Source organism: Phocoena phocoena, chromosome 5 (genome assembly GCF_963924675.1).
Source record: "Phocoena phocoena chromosome 5, mPhoPho1.1, whole genome shotgun sequence".
Taxonomy (NCBI): domain Eukaryota; kingdom Metazoa; phylum Chordata; class Mammalia; order Artiodactyla; family Phocoenidae; genus Phocoena; species Phocoena phocoena.
In genome coordinates, this window is record NC_089223.1 from 41,990,788 (window position 1) to 42,011,271 (window position 20,484).

The 20,484-nt window shown below is 39.7% G+C and overlaps 1 protein-coding gene across 2 annotated transcripts in view; it reads left to right on the forward strand.

Moving 5' to 3' along the window:
• Window positions 1-4,663: 4,663 nt before the first annotated feature.
• The window catches only part of PRKG2 (protein kinase cGMP-dependent 2), an 84,694-nt gene continuing 68,873 nt past the window's right edge, over window positions 4,664-20,484 (forward strand). For both annotated transcript variants that reach the window (XM_065877320.1, XM_065877321.1), the window contains exon 1: window positions 4,664-5,124. In XM_065877320.1, the coding sequence (XP_065733392.1) occupies window positions 4,664-5,124 (461 nt within the window). The remainder of the gene's footprint in view (window positions 5,125-20,484) is intronic.

The window sequence follows — 20,484 nt, forward strand, 5'->3', positions numbered from 1 at the left end:
ACCACGTTTTCTTGATTGTTGAAGCTTTATGGTAAGTCTTGAAGTCTGGTAGTATCAGCACTCTAACTTTGTTCTCCTATAATGTCCTGTTACTTTAGTACATATTTTTTGATCAATAAGTTTTTCCACTAAAATGAGTTGTTTTATTGGCTAAATAATGTTAACAGTAATAACAATAATATTTAATATATATTGAACACATACTATACGTCAAACCCTGTGCTAAATGCTTATCATGGTTTATCTCATTTAACCCTTTAACAATTCTAAATTATATGCAACATTATCTTATCTATCTGTCAATCTATCTATGTGTCTATCCACCTCTTCCATTATTCACATTCACGCCCAAGGTCAAGGCCTAGGGCTTATAAATACTAAGTGAAAGTGCTTGGATTGGGACTCTGGCTCTATAACATTAGCCAGCACTATACCATCTCCTGTATTTATAGATATATATATATCAGAATCCAGACGGGTAGAGAGGAAAAATAGATACTATCTAGATCAGAGCCAAGATTTTGGTTTCAAACTGCTTTACTGGAACCTGGGCTGCGTTGCTTATGAAACTTTCTGGTCTTTATCTATTGGTGGGGCTTCGCTTAGCTGGGAGGGTTTCCCAGGTTGTTAGTCCCAGAATGACTTTTTGTCTTAATGAAGACAGAGTAAGGATACCCCTCTTCCCTGCCCCCAATAATTTTCATCTTTAAAGACCTCTTGTCCGGAAGACATCCAGTCTACTAGACTTCTTCCCCACCCAGTAATGATGCCCTCTGGGCATTTCCTCATACCAAGTCACTTAGTGCCTTGTTAGTCACACACTATAAACGCTACTTGGTGTGTACTACATGCCTGACAATGCACAGGATACCTTACAAACATAATCTTCATAATAAATCTATGAGATGGGCATAATTATATCCACTTTCTAGATTAGAAAACCGAGGATTCTAAGTGATTTATAGAAGGTAACAAAGCTGGGAAAAGGCAGATTGTTTTTCTACCCTGGCTGGCTTGATTCCATTGCTTATGTCAAATCCTGATCTTCGTCTCCATGCTCATTTCTTATTACTTCACTATACTTTGAAAACAAACAAACAAACTCATAGAAAAAGAGGTCAGATTTGTGGTTACCAGAGGTGGTGGTGGTAGGGGCGATTGGATACAGGCAGCCAAAAGGTACAGATGTCCAGTTATAAGATAAATATTAGGGAGGTCAAGTATAGTATGATACATATAATTAACACTGCTGTGTGTTATATACGAAAGCTGTTAAGAGAGTAAATCCTGAGCTCTCATCACAAGGAACAATTTTTTTTCTATTTCTTAAATTTTGTATCTATATGAGATGATGAACGTTCACTAAACTTATGGTAATCGTTTCATGATGTGTATACATCAAATTATTTTGCTGTACACCTTAAACTTATACAGTGCTATATGTCAATTATATTTCAATAAAACTGGAAGGAAAAATATCCTGATCTTTATCTCCAAGCTCATTTCTTATTACTTTGCATGCTGTTCTCTGATTACAAGAATGATCCTAAGAACCTATAGTTGCTAGATTGGTGGAACAAAATCCTGTGGTTCAGTTGTGACTGGCAATACATATTTGAGAAATAGCTTGTCTCTCTTAGTGACTGATGCAGACAGGAAACAGAGGGAGTCTAATTAGGTTTTATGAAGCCAGACACTCGAAGCCTTGGCTTGAGGGACACCCGAATTGAAAGGGGTGAACTAAGTAAGAAATCAGACTTAGTATTGAGTCATTCAGTAGTCCTTACATATCTTAAATTAGTGACTTGAAAGATGGGTTGGTCAGTCTCATTTCATTCCCTCTTTAGAATTCTAAATAGCTCGAAAGATTTATTCAGCTTCCAAACTGACTTCATTAAAGCCAGAGAATAGCTGTTGTTTTGGGAGAATTTAACCACCTCTGCCTAATTGTGTTTCAGGTTTGTAAAATTATTGGATTGGTACAGAATGTTTTGACTACCGTACATAGAGCAAAAATGATTCTAAGCCTTTTCATATTTAGAATGCTAGAACTCTTCTCTGTGTCGAATTTGACTGCAAATTCATGGAGCTATGCCCCTGGTATAGTACATGACACTTAGTTTAGTCTTAGTAAACAATTGTTCTATGAGTAAAGAATGAGTTGTTAGTTTAATATTAGATTTTAAAATGTTTGTGCTTACTTTTGTTCTTTATGAGGCAATTTCTTTTCTTCCACCCATTCCCCTCCCTCTATCCTGCCTTGGATTAGGAATGCTTGTCCATGAACCAAAAAAGCACATCTAGGAGATGTCTCATTGCTGCATGTTAAAACTTGTGCGCACATGAATTTAAGATCGCATTGGGGGTACCCTTCTCATGCCTGTCATTCAGAATCTCATTCAAGTTTATTCTCAGGTCCCAATCTAACATCTTCTGTATTGCTTATTCAGGTTACCACAGTGTCCTGGGCCACTTCTTTGAATTCTAGTCTCCTTAACCTTTTTATATATTCCTAATATATAAGAATAGTAAATGCTGCCGAGTCAACAGAAACTTGAAGGTTAAACCTGCCACATCTCTGCAACATATTACGGCAGTTCCCTGGAGGCTAATGTTTATTAACGACTACTTTGAACCTGAATTCTATGAAGAACGTCTGTGTATTGCAAGATTACTTTTATAAGTGCATTTATTTTCTGTTTCTACCATCCATCTTAGGTGACCTGCATTGACTGTTTGGTTACATCAGTTTGAAACTTAGAGGCTGTTTATGTCTCTGTCTTGGTTGTAAAGGTTCATGATGATTCCGGTAGAGCTAGTGAAATCAGTCTAAGCTTTTATTTGTCTCAGAGTTTGAAATTTGGGAAGAGAGAGGGCCAAGAATGTGTGAGATTTATAACTTCAAACTTCCATCTATCTCTTATTAGATAATAAGTGGTCATTCAAACTTAGTTTACAAGTTTCTTGGGTTATGGCTGTCAAAAATTACACGTGCAAAGGTATGAAATTTAAGTAGCTAGCTTAAAAAGACTTAAACCTTATGATAATTAATCAAAGCAGTATTTTCCAAACTTCAGCCTTTCAAGTTCTTTTGGATTTTGCTCGTATGTGCTTATGAACTGCAGAAGATTTCTTCTCTATTTTCACTGAATTGACTCAGTAAATCTAGCTATCTTACTGAACCTCAAAATTTTGTGGTGCCAATTATTTATATTTCTAATGAATGTTAAAATAAATACATAGCTATTGAACTAAAAAACATTTTTTAAAAAATAAATTTTATTTATTTATTTTTGGCTGCGTGGGGTCTTTGTTGCTGCGTGCGGGCTTTCTCTAGTTGCAGCGAGCAGGGGCCACTCTTCATTGCGGTGCGCGGGCTTCTCATTGCGGTGGCTTCTCTTGTTGCAGAGCACGGGCTCTAGGCGCGTGGGCTTCAGTAGTTGTGGCTCGCGGGCTCTAGAGCACAGGCTCAGTAGCTGTGGCGCACAGGCTTAGTTGTTCCGCAGCATGTGGGATCTTCCCGGACCAGGGCTCGAACCCGTGTCCCCTGCATTGGCAGGCAGATTCTTTTTTTTTTTTTTCTTGCAGTACGCGGGCCTCTCACTGTTGTGGCCTCTCCTGTTGCGGAGCACAGGCTCCGGACGCTCAGGCTCAGCGGCCATGGCTCACGGGCCCAGCCACTCTGCGGCACATGGGATCCTCCTGGACCTGGGCACGAACCCGTGTCCCCTGCATCGGCAGGCGGACTCTCAACCACTGCGCCACCAGGGAAGCCCTGGCAGGCAGATTCTTAACCACTGCACCAGGGAAATCCCTAAAAAACATGCTTGAATCAACTAAAATCATGCCTCATATTCCCCAGTCTGCCTGTTACATCCTGAGACTCACTGGATTAGTAACTACTTTGGGGCCTACACTGAGGATATTCTTTACAGGAAAATAATAGAGTATTGTACCATAGGTTGTCATTTTTTGGACAATCTTGGCTTTAGGATGTAAAGTAAAGGATGTAGAAGAACCCCCATGCCTCTGTTTTACCTTCCGGTAACTGCCATCCAGAAGTTTGCAACAGCGAGCGTTGTCAGAAAAGCCAAACTTAATAGGCACACACGGCTGGAGAAAAGTGCTAATACAGCAACACCAACTGTGCCTCCTCCGCCCGAGGTGCAGATGTGTTATTTTCTAAACCAGGGGGAGGTTTCTTAGTGTAGCCACTCAGGAAGCTGTGAGAGTTGTGACATTAACAATCTCTGCTGCGGTAGCTGCAGCTGCTCGTTGGTGTTTTATCTTTGCCATGCTGACATCTGAATCGCAGTTGTGTTGTGATGCTTTTGACAGCTGTCCGGAGAGAACGACCAAAGAGAAGAGCAGGTAACGCAGGCCGTTTGTGCAAAATGCTTTTTAGGTGGGATGCTTGGGCCAGCAAAGGGATGGGGAAGAACGAAACCAAGTGCCAGCTCCTCCTCATTGAGGGACAAAGGGAATCAATCCGTTGCTTTTCTTCTGGAAGCGTGGGGGAATTTATTGCTTACCCAACAGCGATGAGCGCTGTGTTTCTCTTTATGAAACAGAGCGGATCGAGAGGGGTGGCGGTGGCGGTTGGGAAGTGAAACTTCACTAGGGAATCCCCAATTCTCTGCTCTCTCTCAGGTCCTTGAGCAAAATGGGAAATGGTTCCGTGAAACCCAAACATTCCAAGAATCCAGATGGCCACTCCGGGAACCTCACTACCAGTGCCCTCCGGAGCAAGGTGTCAGAGCTGGAGAGAGAGCTGAGGAGGAAGGATGCCGAGATCCAGGAGCGGGAGTACCATTTGAAGGAGCTACGGGAGCAGCTGTCCAAGCAGACTGTGGCCATTGCGGAGCTCACGGAGGAGCTCCAGAACAAGTGCATCCAGCTGAACAAGCTTCAGGATGTGGTACACATGCAGGGAGGAAGCCCGCGTCAGGCGTCTCCGGATAAAGTGCCTCTTGAGGTCCACCGCAAGACCTCGGGATTGGTCTCCCTCCATAGCAGGAGGGGAGCGAAGGCTGGTGTGTCTGCTGAGCCCACCACCCGAACCTATGACCTCAACAAACCCCCTGAATTTTCCTTTGAGAAAGCGAGAGTCAGAAAGGACTCCAGGTAAGTTCCCACCCGCTTTTGGACTCAGGTGGCCTTAAATATTATGAAACATTAGAACGCTATTTATTGAGTCTCCTCAACGGAGAAGCGCATATTAACCCTTTCAGATTTTGGGATAGAGGGGCTTCTGAAAGGGTTTTGTTTTGCAACAGAGTCTCCCTTTAAGTAGAACTTCTCTTTAAAGCAGGACTCCTGCTTTACCTGGACTTTGATTTGTGATTTGCATAACTGAGGAACCGAGTTTACAAAAGTCATTTCTGCTATCTTGAAAACCCTAGGGGAGTGCAGAGGTGGTTGTAGGGAGTCTGCCCATCTCTCTTCCAAAGAAGTAGACTTAATGGGTGTACACAAATCACGCTGAATTATGAATATGTATAGCAAAAGCCACTTCTTAGCACTTAGTCTGCAAGTGTCATGAAAAAGGGATAAGCTGATGCCTCTGAGGGGGGTGCATTCATTCATTCATCCCACAGTTTTAGTTAAGCACTGCCTTCTCCCAGCCACTGTGTTAGATGCTAAGTATATATCAGTGAATAAATAGACACAGAGCGTTTCCTGTGGGAAGATAGTATACGCGGAAACAAGTAAACATTGTGTAATTATTAATTAAGATGAATGATATGATGAAACTGACAGTAGAGTGGGTGGTGTCTGGGATTAAGGGGGAGAGAAGGTCAAGGAGGGGACAGAATTGGGATTGTCATGGAGACCTGGTTGAGGAGGTGACCTTTAACTGAGACCCAAAGGAGAAAAAGGAGGATAGACCAGGTAGAAAGGGCACTTACTTCAGGCAGAGGGAACAATTAAAAGCTAGAATTAATTTTAAAATTAAGGATTTTTAAAAGAACATGTAAATATTTCCCACAGTATTCTTGTGTGTGTGTATGGGTACGTTTCTTTTCTGGCTCAAGTTTGAATTTCCTAACCAGGAAAGATTGATTAGAAACATTATAAGTTAGGGTCTCCTTTCTGCACTATTTTTAAATGAGTAAATATTTATTAGTTGAAATTAGATCTTTTGCCTTAATAATGTCTTGGCTGAGCCTGGGTCCTTCTTGCAAAATCCAAGATTTGTGAAACTAAAACAACTTTAATTTATTCACACACATAAATAATATAAATCAAGATAAAACATCTGACTTAAACAAATAAATGATTACTTTTGGTAGCAGGATTGTAAAGGGAAGTTTAATTCATCAATTTGTCGATAGTGCTTGGCACATAATGAATGAGCAATAAATGTTTGTTAAGGAAACAAGTCATGCCGGATTATAAACGTATAATACTCTGTGGTTGAAAGAATCTGATTGACGTTAGAGTTCAGAAGACTTTTTTTAAGCCAGGAGTTTATTTATTAGTTGGCTTAGAAAGGTCTTCTGTATTCCCGTTGCAAAAATAATAATTATTTCTTTTTAATGGTGTGAATTCAGAAATTACAAATGTTGCTGACAAACTTACGCTTGTTTTTCAAAAATTGAACATCATCGTGTTCTCTTTTGATGTATAAGAGATATATGCACATATAATAATTGCATTATGCATTCTCTCTATATACGTACTAGACACATACATATGTTATACATACTATATGTGTATACATAAGACCATATATTATTTACCCACAAAAATTCTTTCAATAACAATGTGCTTATATATCTAGGAGAAGTGTGAGAGAATTTAATAGTAATTCATCTTCTTTGACCCTCTTCATACATATTCCACCAGATTTCTCCTCTTGAATGAAGATTATTTTCAATTATTTTTTCCAAAGACTTATGCCCGTCTTGAGGCAAAACACTATTCTCCTGGTGTTAGGTAACAGAACAATCCAAGATAAGTACATTCTACTGTATTTTTTATTAGCTCTATTATAACGAGGTAAAGGAAATCAACAGCTAAGCACAGTTAGTTTTTGGGCCAAACCATCTGTCTGTAGTGAGTGGGACACAGGAGAGGAAAAACATTACAGCCCTTAGAAGGATGGATGAATAAGGATGAGCAATGATTCCCCTCATCCATCATAAAGGCAGGCCCAGTGGGTACAAGTTTGTGTTGGGGATACGATGAAGAAATGGGATAACTGATTCCTTAATGATTAAATCCTAAAGAGACCAAATTAGATTATTTATGCCTTCACAATCCCTTTATCCTTTCATAGAGCCTTTTAGTTCTAAATTGAAAAATTAATTAGAATATGGGAACCACTCTTTTGTCATTGACTGGTTTATATCTTATTTCCCCTTGCAGACGTTTGTACCTGAATTTTCCCTGCAATTTCCCTTACAAAATGTCTTTCCCCTTAAGTCTGGAATAAGTGGCTAAACGCAGATAGCTAACGTCAATTCAGAGATTTAAAAATGTCCAGTTCTTTGAAAGTGCTCAATATTACAATTCATTTTCCATTTTCAAATAGTTCCAGTTTTAGAGAAAGTCTGTAAGTAAAGTTTGGATAATTTATCCAAATATAAATTTTATACAGTCTTTATATACAGTCTTTATACAGTCTATCAAAAATTTTGGAAGAAAAAACTTTCTGGAAGTTAGAACATTAGAAAAGATGAGAGCACCATCCAGTGATAGAAGGATAATGGACAGTGTCCATTGGTTTGGCTACTTTTCCAAGCAGTTCCTGTTAGATAGATATCAGAGAATTTAAGGTAACAGTCAAAATGGAGCCTTCATTTAGTTTTAGGTTCTCATGATTTATTTGTTGAACTTTATAAAGTTTCCTGGCTGACTTTATGAATAAATTTGTTTTTACTAATACGTGTCAACTACATTTTGGATCAGGTTTCCCCTCCACACTGGATCAGAAAGTCATTGAATGGTTTTTTAGTCTTTTTGTCAAACAGTATGTCTCTGATGAGTACTTACCAATGAGAAAGAAAGTGGGGGGAGATTCCAGCCCTCCTGCAATCAACAGCGTGGGGGAGATATGAAGTACTGAGATAAACCAGAGAATAACATTTGGGGGGATGATAGATTTCGAATTTGAGGATTCAGATTCGGTAATTCATGAGAGACTCTCAAGCCCATGCCACCGCAGTCTGTGAGTTTGCTGAGGCCCCTGTGCTCAAATGTATTGTAAATAGCAAGTGAACCTCAGCAACTGCCAGGAAGCCCACTCATGCCATCTTTGTTGTCTTGTACCCAGCAAGTGTACTTGTAAGGTAGGAAGGGGGAGCTTAAATAGTATAGTTGCACCTCCCTGCTTTATTTGGAGGAACTTATATGCTCTAATGGCACTGGAGAACTCTTTTAATTTGTCTCTTGCAAAATTCAAGGGGCTACTTTTTAAGATCAGGTTCTAGAATAACTCAGTGCTGTTCAAGAGAATTTTCTGCAATGATGGAAATGTTCTATAATCTGTGTTGTCTGATATGGTAGCCAACAGCAGAATGTAGCTGTTGAGCACTGGAAGTGTGACTAGTGCCACTGAGGAATTGAATTTTTAATTTCAAGTTATTTTAAAATTAAATAGCCACATGTGTCTAATGGCCATTGTATTGGATACTGCAGTTCTAGATTATGTGGTTTTGACTGTAACTGCTATCTTTTGAGGTGGGAATTGTGACCGTAGTGAAGTTTGAGAGAACTTACAGAAAAATAAGACCTGTGTTCGGTATTAGGACAATGTCACAGAAAGTGAAAATGAGCCTTTCAGATTGAGGTGGGCACAATGTGGAATCCCTCTTCAGCTGAATGGAACCTGCGGTCTATCATAGCCTTTTGTAGGGACTTGGCTTTGTGCCCACTGACCATTTTAGATCTTCAGAAGCATACAACCATGTGGGCATGTAGCCCGTTTTATTATAGGTACTCAGCCTTTCTGAAGTATCATAAATCATGATGAGTCAGAGCATTCCAGTATATCAAATACTCTGATCCCTGATTTAATCTATTATAGTAACTATCAGAAGACTTTAGGGCTGGAAGAATCTTAGAGATTGTTTCACGCTTCTCCCCTATTGGAGAAGTGAGGAAACAGGGGCAGGGGAGTTGCAGAATAGGCCATGGTAAGTGGCAGAGCTAAGATTAGAACCCAAGATTGACTTTGAAACCAGTTCTTTCCCTCTACAATCCCAAAAAAGTTGCGCAAAGACTGGATTTGCCTCTGGGTAGGTGTTAAGCCAAAAGACACTACCAAACCAAAGAGCAGGAGAAGGAAGGATTTATTACCTGCAGCAAGTAAAGAGAACACCGAAGATATTTCCCAAAGTAGTATGTCCCTGAATAGCAAAATTGGGAAAGTTTTAAGCTAAGGGTACATGCATATTTATGAAGGGGTTTGGGCACTGTATGCATATTCATGGAGGAGAATTCAGTGTAGAAGTAGGGCAAAGACTGACAGAGTCCTGGCTCTAGTTGACTGAAATCAATAAAGGTCAGCATGATCATTCCTTAGGTTCCAGTTAGTCGGGTGGTTGAGTGCTTGAGGGAGTTTTGGATCCTGCAGAATAGCTCAAGAATATGCTTCAGACTGATCTTTATCTTTGAAATAGAACTGGGAGTCTTTACAACTGACTTATTGTCTCCAATATGGTTGTTTTCTGGCCTGATCAAGAGCAAGCATTGTGGCCAGACTTAGATCACAAAATGGCTTAGGCCTAAAATGGCTTCTCTTATGTCAAGAAAGATATGCCTGGTTCTCTTCCTCTGGGGGTCCCCCACCCTATCTACCTATACCAGTGTTCTTAACCCACAAAGATCAAAGGGCTCAAAGTCAGGTTAGTTTGGGCACCAGTCTGCTTTCTTTTGATACACTGTATTGGTTGGTAGGAAGAACAATGCTGCTTCCCCACTTCTTCCAAGCAGAGTTGAGCAGAGCTTACCCATTTCATTAATATTCACCAAGTGCTACGTCCTCAGAGCTCAGGCCTGTGTGAAAAGGACACAGAGAATGGATTTGATCCATCTGATGGTACAGACTGATATATATGGAGGGGCACGAATGGGTTCTGAAACAAGTACAGAGCTTCTCAGGGCTGAGAACTGAATATCAGTGGCAAAGGTGGGTGAGAAAGAGCTCAGATCGCATTTCTGTCCATGTCTGACCTGCCTTGAGCACCAAGACAACCATGCCTGCAGAGGTCAGACCTTTTACTGAAATTAAATTTTCTGTTGATGTAGACATTGTTTAACAAACTTCAGCACCAGCAGAACAAAATTATGAGCTCGTGCAGAATGTCTGGTGGAACACAGGCAAATGAATCAGAGACATCTGGCAAGTCGCTGGTATGACTTCCTTTCACTGAGAACGCTTTAACTATCATCTGAAACTATTGTTCTTCTTTGAAAAGGAGAGGTAAAACAAAGACTTGCCATCAGACTTCAGATGTTGACTCTAGTTTTAGGAAGGACAATGAGTCTCATTTGTCACTCCCACCCAGAATAGGAGCAGAATAGGTAAAAGTGGAAAATGCTAGTGAGTAACGCATTTAAACAAGATGTGGAAAAACAGCCAGGAAGAAAGAAAGAGTATGTTTGTTATTATTTGTTCTTCCTTTCGAAAGCAGTGCCGAGCATTTGAATGTGCGTTACAGAAATACAACTCTTTTACTGAGCAGAAGTGTTTTCATGGAATGATAATGATAATAGTAATAACAACATTTATACATCGCTAATGATGTGCCAGGCACCACTCTGAGTGCTTCACAAATATTGGATTATTTAATCCTCACAACAAACGCATGAAATAGATATTATTATCACCATCATAATAGATGTGATTATGTATCATTTTATATATGAAGAAACTGAGGCTTACAGAATTAAATAACTTGCCTAAGGCTACGCAGCTTTTAATATTGGAACTGGGATTCAAAACCAAGAAATCTGCTATCTAAAGTCTGTTCTAAATAAGGACTGACTGTCTAGCACAGGGAACTGTATTCATTATCTTGTAATAACCTATAATGGAAAATAATCTGAAAAAGAATACATATATATAACTGAATCACTTTGCTGTATACCTGAAACTAACACAATGTTTAAACTAAGTATACGTCAATAAAAAGTCCGTTGTAACAACTGCAATGTCCCACTGTACCAAAGTGAAAATTAGAGGAGGATTCTTCATATTTTAGTTGGGAAGCCTTATAAAAAATTAAATAAATAATTAGAAATAGACACGTTTCTAATTTTTTTTTTCATATGGTTACAAACAGCTCCCTGCTATTGTTGTTAGGATGTTTGAAATCAGCATGTTTTATAGTAATAACGTGCATTTAGACATCCAGATCAGAGCTGGCTACTCAGGGATGGGGTGAGAAAACCAAGCGTTTGGGCAACTGCTAGACGTCTGTGGTTTGCTGTGTATTATCTCATGGAGACTTGCCTGGTGAGGTAGGTGTTACTTTAACCTTGGACCAAAGGTGAAACGAAAGCTCAGAGGCGTTCAACAGCTTGCTCAAGGTCCTCTGCTGAACCAGGTTTCCAGTGTGAGTCTGCCTGGTGTGAGAAGTGTGTTCTCTATCGTTGTGTGCACGACTCTTAGAGCCAGAGCAGCCTGCAAAGTGAATGGCTCCCCCTTGGGGTTGGTGAGGGGTGTAGAGGGGATAGGCAGTGCTGTTCAACTTCAGAAAAAGGAGAGGTTAGGAGCACGGAGGAATTGAAGAACCTGCCTAGAATTCATTGGCAGCTGCCTTGACGCTTCAGAGAAGTGAGATAGATTTTGGCAGATTTTCCAGAGTCTTGGCACCCAGCGCCCGGGACTTCCTGCCCCTGCCTTTTCTTCTTTCTCTCTAGAAGCCAAAGGGCCTGGGCTCTCCTCACCCTGCACCCCACCTAAGCCCTCTCTCAACCTCTCAAATTACCCTCTGCTTGGTTTATAGCCGCCCTCTGTTCCTTCTCACTTTATCCTCACATCTTCCAGTCTGTCAGTTGCTAGGTGTTAGGGAAAATGTGTAATTAAGCCTCAGGAAACACTCAGGACTCAAGGACTAATCGTTGTGAAAATCAAAACTCGAAGTGCTGACTCGGAACCACCTTTCCCTTGCCTGGTGGTCGGTGTTCCTGAGTTACAGCACGTTCTGTGATGTGCTTATACTACTGGACAATAACCACAGCCATTTTTGACCCCATAGGCTTGACTAGAAACATTCCCTTTATGCTTTCAGATGAACACATTCAGTTCAACAAATGTTTATCGAATATTGAATTCTTTAGTTTTGTTTTCTTTCCTTTCTTTTGTGTAGTTCTTTCTCTCTCCTGTCCCCCATTTCTTTCACTTATATGTTTATTTTGTTTGCTCCTAATTTTCCTCCTCTCTCAGCATCAGACTAGTCAAGGGCCATCAGTACCAATTTCTAGTACCTGGTATAGGCCAGACACTGAGTTATCTCATTTATTTTCATAACAAACCTACCGGGTGAATATTATTGTATGAGGCTTACCAAGAGTAAGTAACTAGCCCATGGTGGTCCTCAGTAGTGCCTAAAGCTGGGCAACCTCACCTAGATCCCGAGACAGCTACCACTTAATTGGAACAACTCTGAAACCTACACTTATTATATTTTGCCTGCTCTCTTACTACTTTATGGGATATTTATAGCAGTTTGTGGATCTGCTTGCCTCTAAGTAAGTTACTCCAGGTGAATATAGCAGGGCTGGCTTTGAACAGCTGTCCTGAGAACTTGGGCAGAGCCTCCAGCTCTTCTTACTTATGGCTTTTAAGTGTCCCCTGAAATGGGTTACTCTTTCCTGACCCATTTTTTCCCTCACACACATTTCATGCCATTCTGGACACTGTCCATTTCCTTGCTAGATTCCCAGGAAACAGTGTAGTAGAAATAGTATGGCTGAGAAGACAGTGACCTTTTCTCCTTGCTTGTCCATTCAGAGGGAAGCATCATCACTGACCTCTGCCAGTGCAGTCAGTTTCCAGGGAGCCTCCCCTTTCTTTGCAAAGCCTGAGCAGCTCAGCTCATCACCTGACTTTTTCTGGGGTTTAAAATGCTTCTCAAGAAGGGGGAAAAAAATCTAAAGCCAAGGAAAAGCTTTTCAGTTTTTAGACTCTGGAAGTACCTTCTGTGTGAAAGATATATTTGTTGTAATGATCCTTTAACTAAACCTGATTTCGTTCTTTAAAATCTCATTTTAAAATAATTTGCTCTCCTCCATGCAGACTTTCCTTAGACACATTGGTGAGTTGTAGATTTTTCAGTGCAGTCTTGTTTGACAGGTTTTTGGTTTTGTTTTTGAGACCTATGGCCAAGAATCCCCAATTTCCTTTGAATCGTTCCAGGAGTGTTTGTTTGTCATGACAAATTAATTTGAATTAGTAAATTCTAAGCATCAACTTTCGTAGTCTTTTTGGGGTTTACAAATCAAGCTCTGAGAAATATGAAGGAAAGAAAGATCTGTAGCTTCCAGTCTCTTCTCTCCAGGTAAGGTGAGAAAAAGGGAGGTAAAAAGGGATAGCCCTTGGAACCAGAAACTCAGGGAAGCCCAGGTGTGTTTGTTTTCTATTGTTGGATAACAAGTTACCACAAACTTAGCAGCTTGAAACAATGCATATTTGTTATCTCGGCATTCCTGTGGGTCAGGAGTGTGGGTGAGGCTATTTAGGTCATCTGCTCAGGGTTTCAGCAGGCTGCAGTCAAGGTGTCAACCGGCTGTGTTCCTTTCTAGAGCTTTCTAGTGGAAGAGGTCCTCCTCTAATCTCAAGTGATTGTTGGCAGAATTCAGTTCCTTGTGGTGGTAGGACTGAGGTCCCCATTTTCTTGCTGGCTGTCAGCCAGGGGCTGCTGTCAGCTCCTAGAGGTCTGCCCAGAGTTCCCTGTCATATGTCCCCCTCATATGACAGGGGCCCTCTCACAACATGGCTGCTTACTTCTTCAGGGCCAGCTGGAGAATCTCTTTAGTGTTGACTAAGATGAAGTTTTATATAACATACGCTGGGTGACCCTCCCATCACAGTTGCTATATTGTGTTGTCAAGGAGCAAGTCCCAGGTTCCATCTCCACTCAGGGGGAGGGGATTATATAAGAGCCTGACACCAGGTGGGTAGAGACAGTGGGGCCATCTTAGACTTCTGCACACCATACCAGCCCCTTTGCATCTCTGGTATGAGATTCTCTGACTAAGAATCTGGCCATGCTAGATATGTAAAGCCATATATAAAAAGCCCAGAGTCTTGTACATGCATATTCATAGCATATTCATAAGATGCAAACACTCACTGATGGATGAAGGGGTAAATAAAATGCAGTATATACATACAATGAGATACTATTCAGACGTAAAAAGGAGGGAAAGCCCTTCCTTTTTCATGCTACAATATGAATGAATCTTGATGACTTTATGCTAAGTGAAATAAATCAGACTCAAATTATTCCACTTTATATTAGGTACCTAGAGCAATCAAATTTCTAGACACATCAAGTAGAATGGAAGTTTCCAGGGGCTGGGAGGAGCAGGGAATGGGGAATTATTGTTTCATGGGTACAGAGTTTTAGTTTGGGAAGATTAGAAAAGTTCTGGAGATGGGTGGTGGCGATAGGTGCAAAATAATGGGAATATACTTAATGCCACTGAGCTGTGCACTTAACAGTAGTTAAGATGGTACAGTTTGTGTTGTGCATTTTACCACAATTGAAAAAAAAAGTCCTGGGGCTGTGTTGACAGCATACCTCTAAGTGCCAGGCTGTTTCAATTTCCATATAGGATGCTGGAAGGAGGTACAGTGATGATTTTCTCTTTTCTTATTTTTTTTTTTCTCTTATTGGTTATCTTGTAAAGGAGAATAAGATACAGCAAAGTCATGTGACAAACGAACATCAATTGATTATTGTTAATTAATCAACCATTAATTACTTAATAGTAATTAATTGATTGCTTGTTGAGCCTTCAATGGAGGCCTGTTCCCAGTGCTGTGGGAAAATAGAGGGAATGAACAACTCCAAACTCCCTTGTGTTTTCTTGTTTACAGCTGTAATTCTTAAGCTTAAGTGCACATTGTAATCACCAGGGGAGTATTAAAAAATATTGATGTCCTGGTATGACCCCGAGGGAGTCTGATTAAATTGGTTTGAGGTAAAGGCCCTGGGTATCAGGATTTACAGAAGGTCCCTTGATGATTCTAATGTGCAGTGACGATTGAGAACCATTTTTTTTTTATAGGAACAGGCTTCCCTGCAGCTGACTCTAGAAATATTCAGTTTGACACTCTAAGAGTAATGCTCATTACAGGCATCTAAGAGAACTATTTACCATTTCTACCTAATTACCATGCAGCGCAATGATGATTATGCATATCACTGAGTGTGTCAGATTAACTCCCTCATATGTTTTGGTTTTCAACATTTCATTATTAAGCTCTGTTCTTTGATGCTCCCGGAAATTGGATCATCTGCACACATTTAAGAAAGGGAGAGAGAAATGTTTGCTGTAAGCATGAAGTAACAGTAAACATGATTCAATTACAACTGTACTTAATTATGTGGGCAATAGGGTAAGAGAGTTGACAGGACAAAGTCATGCTCATTTTCTGATTATTCATGGAATGACCTCATCTTTTCATGCTGGTTTCTCAAATTATAAACGTGTGCATTTATTAGCTATTTTTTTTCTTGCTGGTTTATTACTCAAGAAATTTGGGGGAAAAGTAAATAGATGTTTATCTTGCTTCTTTTCTGTGCCTGTTTAGTGGATGATGGACATTTCCCACCTCCACTCTTGTCTCTGTACCCAGGATTTTTCAACTAGGAGAAAGAACTTGAATGTCCTTTAGTATTAATTTTGTTGAGTCCCTATTTTGTGCCAGGTGCAATTCTGATTTTAGGTAAGAGGATGAAGAAAGTGTTGTCACCCTTGAAGATCTCGGTCTCTTTGGGGAAATTAAAATGTATTGCAGTCTTGTGTGATTGACATTCTAAGAGATGGGTGTACAAAGGACGGAGGGAGCATCCTGTGCTTGGTGGGATCGGGGGCACCTCCATAGATGAGCCGACGTTGAGCTAGGTTTTGAGGAGATATGGATGGTTGGGAGACCAAGCGGCCTGACACATTTGGGGACCTGCAAGCAGTTCAGTGGGCCTGGGGTACCCCGAGCACAGGGAGGCTGGCCAGGCGGGGGGCCTGGATTGTCAGGAGTTTTACTCACATTGTGAAGGAGTCTCCCTTAATAAATAGTGGCGGTTCACAAGTATAGAGTTTTTAGAGCTATTTTAACTCGAAGATTTTAAAGTTGCTGGTAATTTGCTGACATATAATAGTACAGCTATTCCTTCTGTAATATATTTTATGTGCCAGGCCATGTTCTTAGTGCTCAGTATTGTTAACTAACTTAATTCTCATAGAAATCCTATGACCTGTGGACTGTGTTTATTGTCATTTTATAGCTGAGAAAACTTGAGATTAAGTGCCTTGCCCAGAGTTCCACCGTTCGTTAGTGGCAGAATTAGGAATCAGACCCTGGCATTCCAGCTTTAGATCTTGGGCCCTCAACAAATATGCCTTCTAATATACTTCCTATTTGTATATATAATTCAGTTATGATATGCCACACAAGTAAAGTTGCCTCAGCCTTTGTGCTCACAAGAAATTCTTGACAGATAAGAAAGTAGGTGGAGGCCCCTGGTCCCCGCTTGGCACTGAACCTTGTGCAAAGAAGTTTGCAAGACACATGCTTTGTCTGACCTGACAAAAACAAACAGTGAGAACACAGGCTTCTAGTAAACAGTTCCAGAGAAGGAAGATTGAGGGCCCAGCTTAACAAGAACTGTCAGTGGACTTTGACAAATTAAACTTCCTGAAGCAACTTAGAGGACAGGAATTTATTGCTTCAAAGAATATTGATTATGTAAGTAGGGGCTGTAAAAGGATTATGGCACACTGCCACTGATGTACGTACATTCGAGATCCAACCCTATTGGAGGAACTTTGAACTAAGCAGAGAGTCTTGGCAGTGCCTCTTTCTTTCTTCGTGGTTTCTAGAACTTTTCATACCCTTCCCCACAAAAAGCATACCATAACCACTACTATTGCCAACTACTACTATCACTGCCATTTATTAGGTATATATTAGCACCTTATCTGAGTTAATGTGCATAGTATCCTTATGATGCAGGTACGATTACTCAGCTCTATTCACAAAGAAGAAATCTGAGGTTCAGAAAGGTTAAGATCACACAGCTAGGAAGTGGCAGAGCTAGGATTTGAACCTATGATCTTCTGCCTCCAAAGCTATGTACACATTTTATTTATTAAATGAATTTTTTATTGACGTGAACAAATCATAAAGTGAACACGCCCATGTAACCACCAAACAGACCAGGAAATCAGAAGCCCCTTCTGCTCCCTTCCAATCCCTATCCATTATCTACTTCTAAGGTAGCCACTATCTGCACTAGTATTATCATAGATTACTATGCCTATTTTTGAACTTTATGTTAGTGGAATTATAGAGTATGGACTCTACAGACTCTGGCTCCTTTAGTTTATATAGTGAGAGTCATTTATGATATTGTGTGTAGTGATGGTTCATTAATTATCGTTGCTCTATAGTGTTTGTTGTGACTATGCTACAACTTATCAGTTCTACTGTTAATGGACATTTGGTTGATTCTGGTGTTTAGCAATTTTGAATAACGCTGCCATGAATATTTTTGCACTTTTGATTTATATATGATTTATGATAGGTATATAACTAGGAATGGAATTGCTGGGTGGTAAATTTTATCTAAGTTCATGTTTTTGTTTTATAAATTTATTTGTTTTTTACTTATTTATTTTTGGCTGCATGGGGTCTTCGTTGCTGCGCACGGGCTTTCTCTAGTTGAGGCGAGTGGGGGCTACTCTTTGTTGCAGAGAGCGGGCTTCTCATTGCGGTGGCTTCTCTTGTTGTGGAGCACGGCCTCTATGCACGTGGGCCTCAGTAGTTGTGGCACGTGACCTCAGTAGTTGTGGCTCGTGGGCTCTAGAGCACAGGCTCAATAGTTGGGGCACATGGGCTTAGTTGCTCCACGGCATGTGGGATCTTCCCAGACCAGGAATTGAACCCATGTCCCCTGCATTGGCAGGCGGATTCCCAACCACTGTGCCACCAGGGAAGTCCCTAAGTTCACATTTAATATAGATTGCCAAATAGTTTTCCAAAATGGCTGGATAAATATATACCCCCCACCAACAGTGTATGAGTATTGCTACTCTCCATCCTCACCAGCATTTAGCACTGTCAGTCTTTTTCATTTTAGCCATTCTGGTGGGTATGTTTATGTGGTGGTATCTCATTGTGGTTTTGACTTTCTTTTCCTTGATAATTAACAGGGTGAACACTTTTTAATTTATGTGTTTTCCATTGATGTATGCTTTCCCTCTGTAGCTCTGTAGTACAACTGTTGTCATAAATCAAGTATCTATATATGTTTAGGTGGGTTTTAGTTCTTTCTATTCAGGTCCAAAGGTCTTTTTTGTGCCTCCTTGTGCCAAGAGTATAGTCTCTCAATTATTTTGATTAATAATAATTTTTTTTTTGGCCATGCGGTGCAGCTTGTGGGATCTTAGTTCCCCAACCAGGGATTGAACCCAGGCTCTCGGCAGTGAAAGCGCAGAGTCCTAACCACTGGACCACCGGGGAATTCCCAATAATAATCTTGATATCCGTTACCTTAAGTCTTCTAGTTTTATTGTTCTTCAATGTTGTGATGGCTATTCTTGGGCCTTCTTATGATTGTAAGAATTTTAGAATTAGCTTGTCAATTTTCATAAAAAATTTTTTAGAATGTCGATTGAGATTTCATTGAACCTGATCAATTTGAATAGAATTGACATCATTAAAAAACTGTCTTCTCATTCATGACTCTGCTATATGCCTCCATTTATTTAGCTATTCTTTCATTTCTCTTAATATTTTGTAATACTGTTTGTAGAGGTTTTATACATTTTTGTTATATATAATCTTATATAGTTGATATTTTTGATCTTTTTAAAATGACATCATTTAAAAATTAGCATTTTCACTTTGATACTGAGATATAGAAATACAATTGAGTTTGTTTACTGACCTTGAATCCAGTGAGATTATTGAAATCACCTATTAATTTTGATGGTTTTACCTTGTCCATTCTTTTGAGTTTTCAATTTACATAACCATGTCTTTTGGAAAGAATGACAACTTTATTTCTTCTTTTACTGTGCTTATATCTTTGATATATTTTTTCCCTTTTGTTTCTTTTTTTCTCAATTTATTAAGTTTGCTCAGACTTTTTATTCAGGGTGGAATTGAAGTGTCCCATTTCTGATATCTGGAGGAAAGCTTTCAATATTTCACATGTGATATGATACTTTCTGTTTTTGCTTAGTTTTATAGATTTTTTATCAGATTAAGGAAATTCCCTTCTATTTCTAATTTACTAAGTGTTTTTTTTAAAATTTAAAACTCATATACAGGTGTTTAATTTTATCAAATACTTTTTCCTCATACAATAAGATTTTGCTATGTATTTTTCTCCCTTATTCTTTTCATGTGGTTAATTACATTAATTTTCAATCTGGTCTAGACTTGTTTGTTTTTGACTTTTGTACCTATCTTCATTAGGAATATTAACCTTTAGTTTGTCTTTGTTGTAATATGGGTTTTTGTTATTAGGCTATTCTGACACTCTAAAATAAGTTGGGAAAAATTTCTTTTTTCTATTTTCTGGAAAAGATTATGTAAAATTAATAATTTTTATCCTTGGGCTTCCCTGGTGGCACAGTGGTTGAGAGTCCGCCTGCTGATGCAGGGGACACGAGTTCATGCCCCAGTCTGGGAGGATCCCACATGCCGCAGAGCGGCTGGGCCCGTGAGCCATGGCCGCTAAGCCTGCGTGTCCGGAGCCTGTGCTCTGCAACGGGAGAGGCCACAGCAGTGAGAGGCCCACGTACCTCAAGGAGAAAAGAAAAAATAATAATAATTTTTATCCTTAAATGTCTGGAAAACTTAATGGTAATGTCACCTGGGTCTAGAATTTTCTTTGTGGGATAGTTTTGATTACTGCTAATCCAATTTTCTATTTTTTTCTTATATAAGATTTGATATGCATATTTTTCTAGGAAATTTTCATTTAATCTAAATTTTTAAAATAGTTATTCATACTGTCCACTCATTTTTCCTATCTGTAATATCTATAGTGATGTCCCTTTTCTCATTTCCAACACTGTTAATTATCCTTTCTCCCCAACCCCCCATTCGCCATGAATTTTTCAGTTCTATTTGACTCTTCAAATAACCTATTTAGGGCTCTCTTGATCTTCTTCATTGCACTTTTTTCTTTCTGTGTTATCTGTTTCTATTTTGTTATTTCCTTTTCCCTTTTTTGAGCTCAATTGCTTTTCTTTTTCTAGCTCTTTGAGATAGACACTTAGTCATTCATTTTT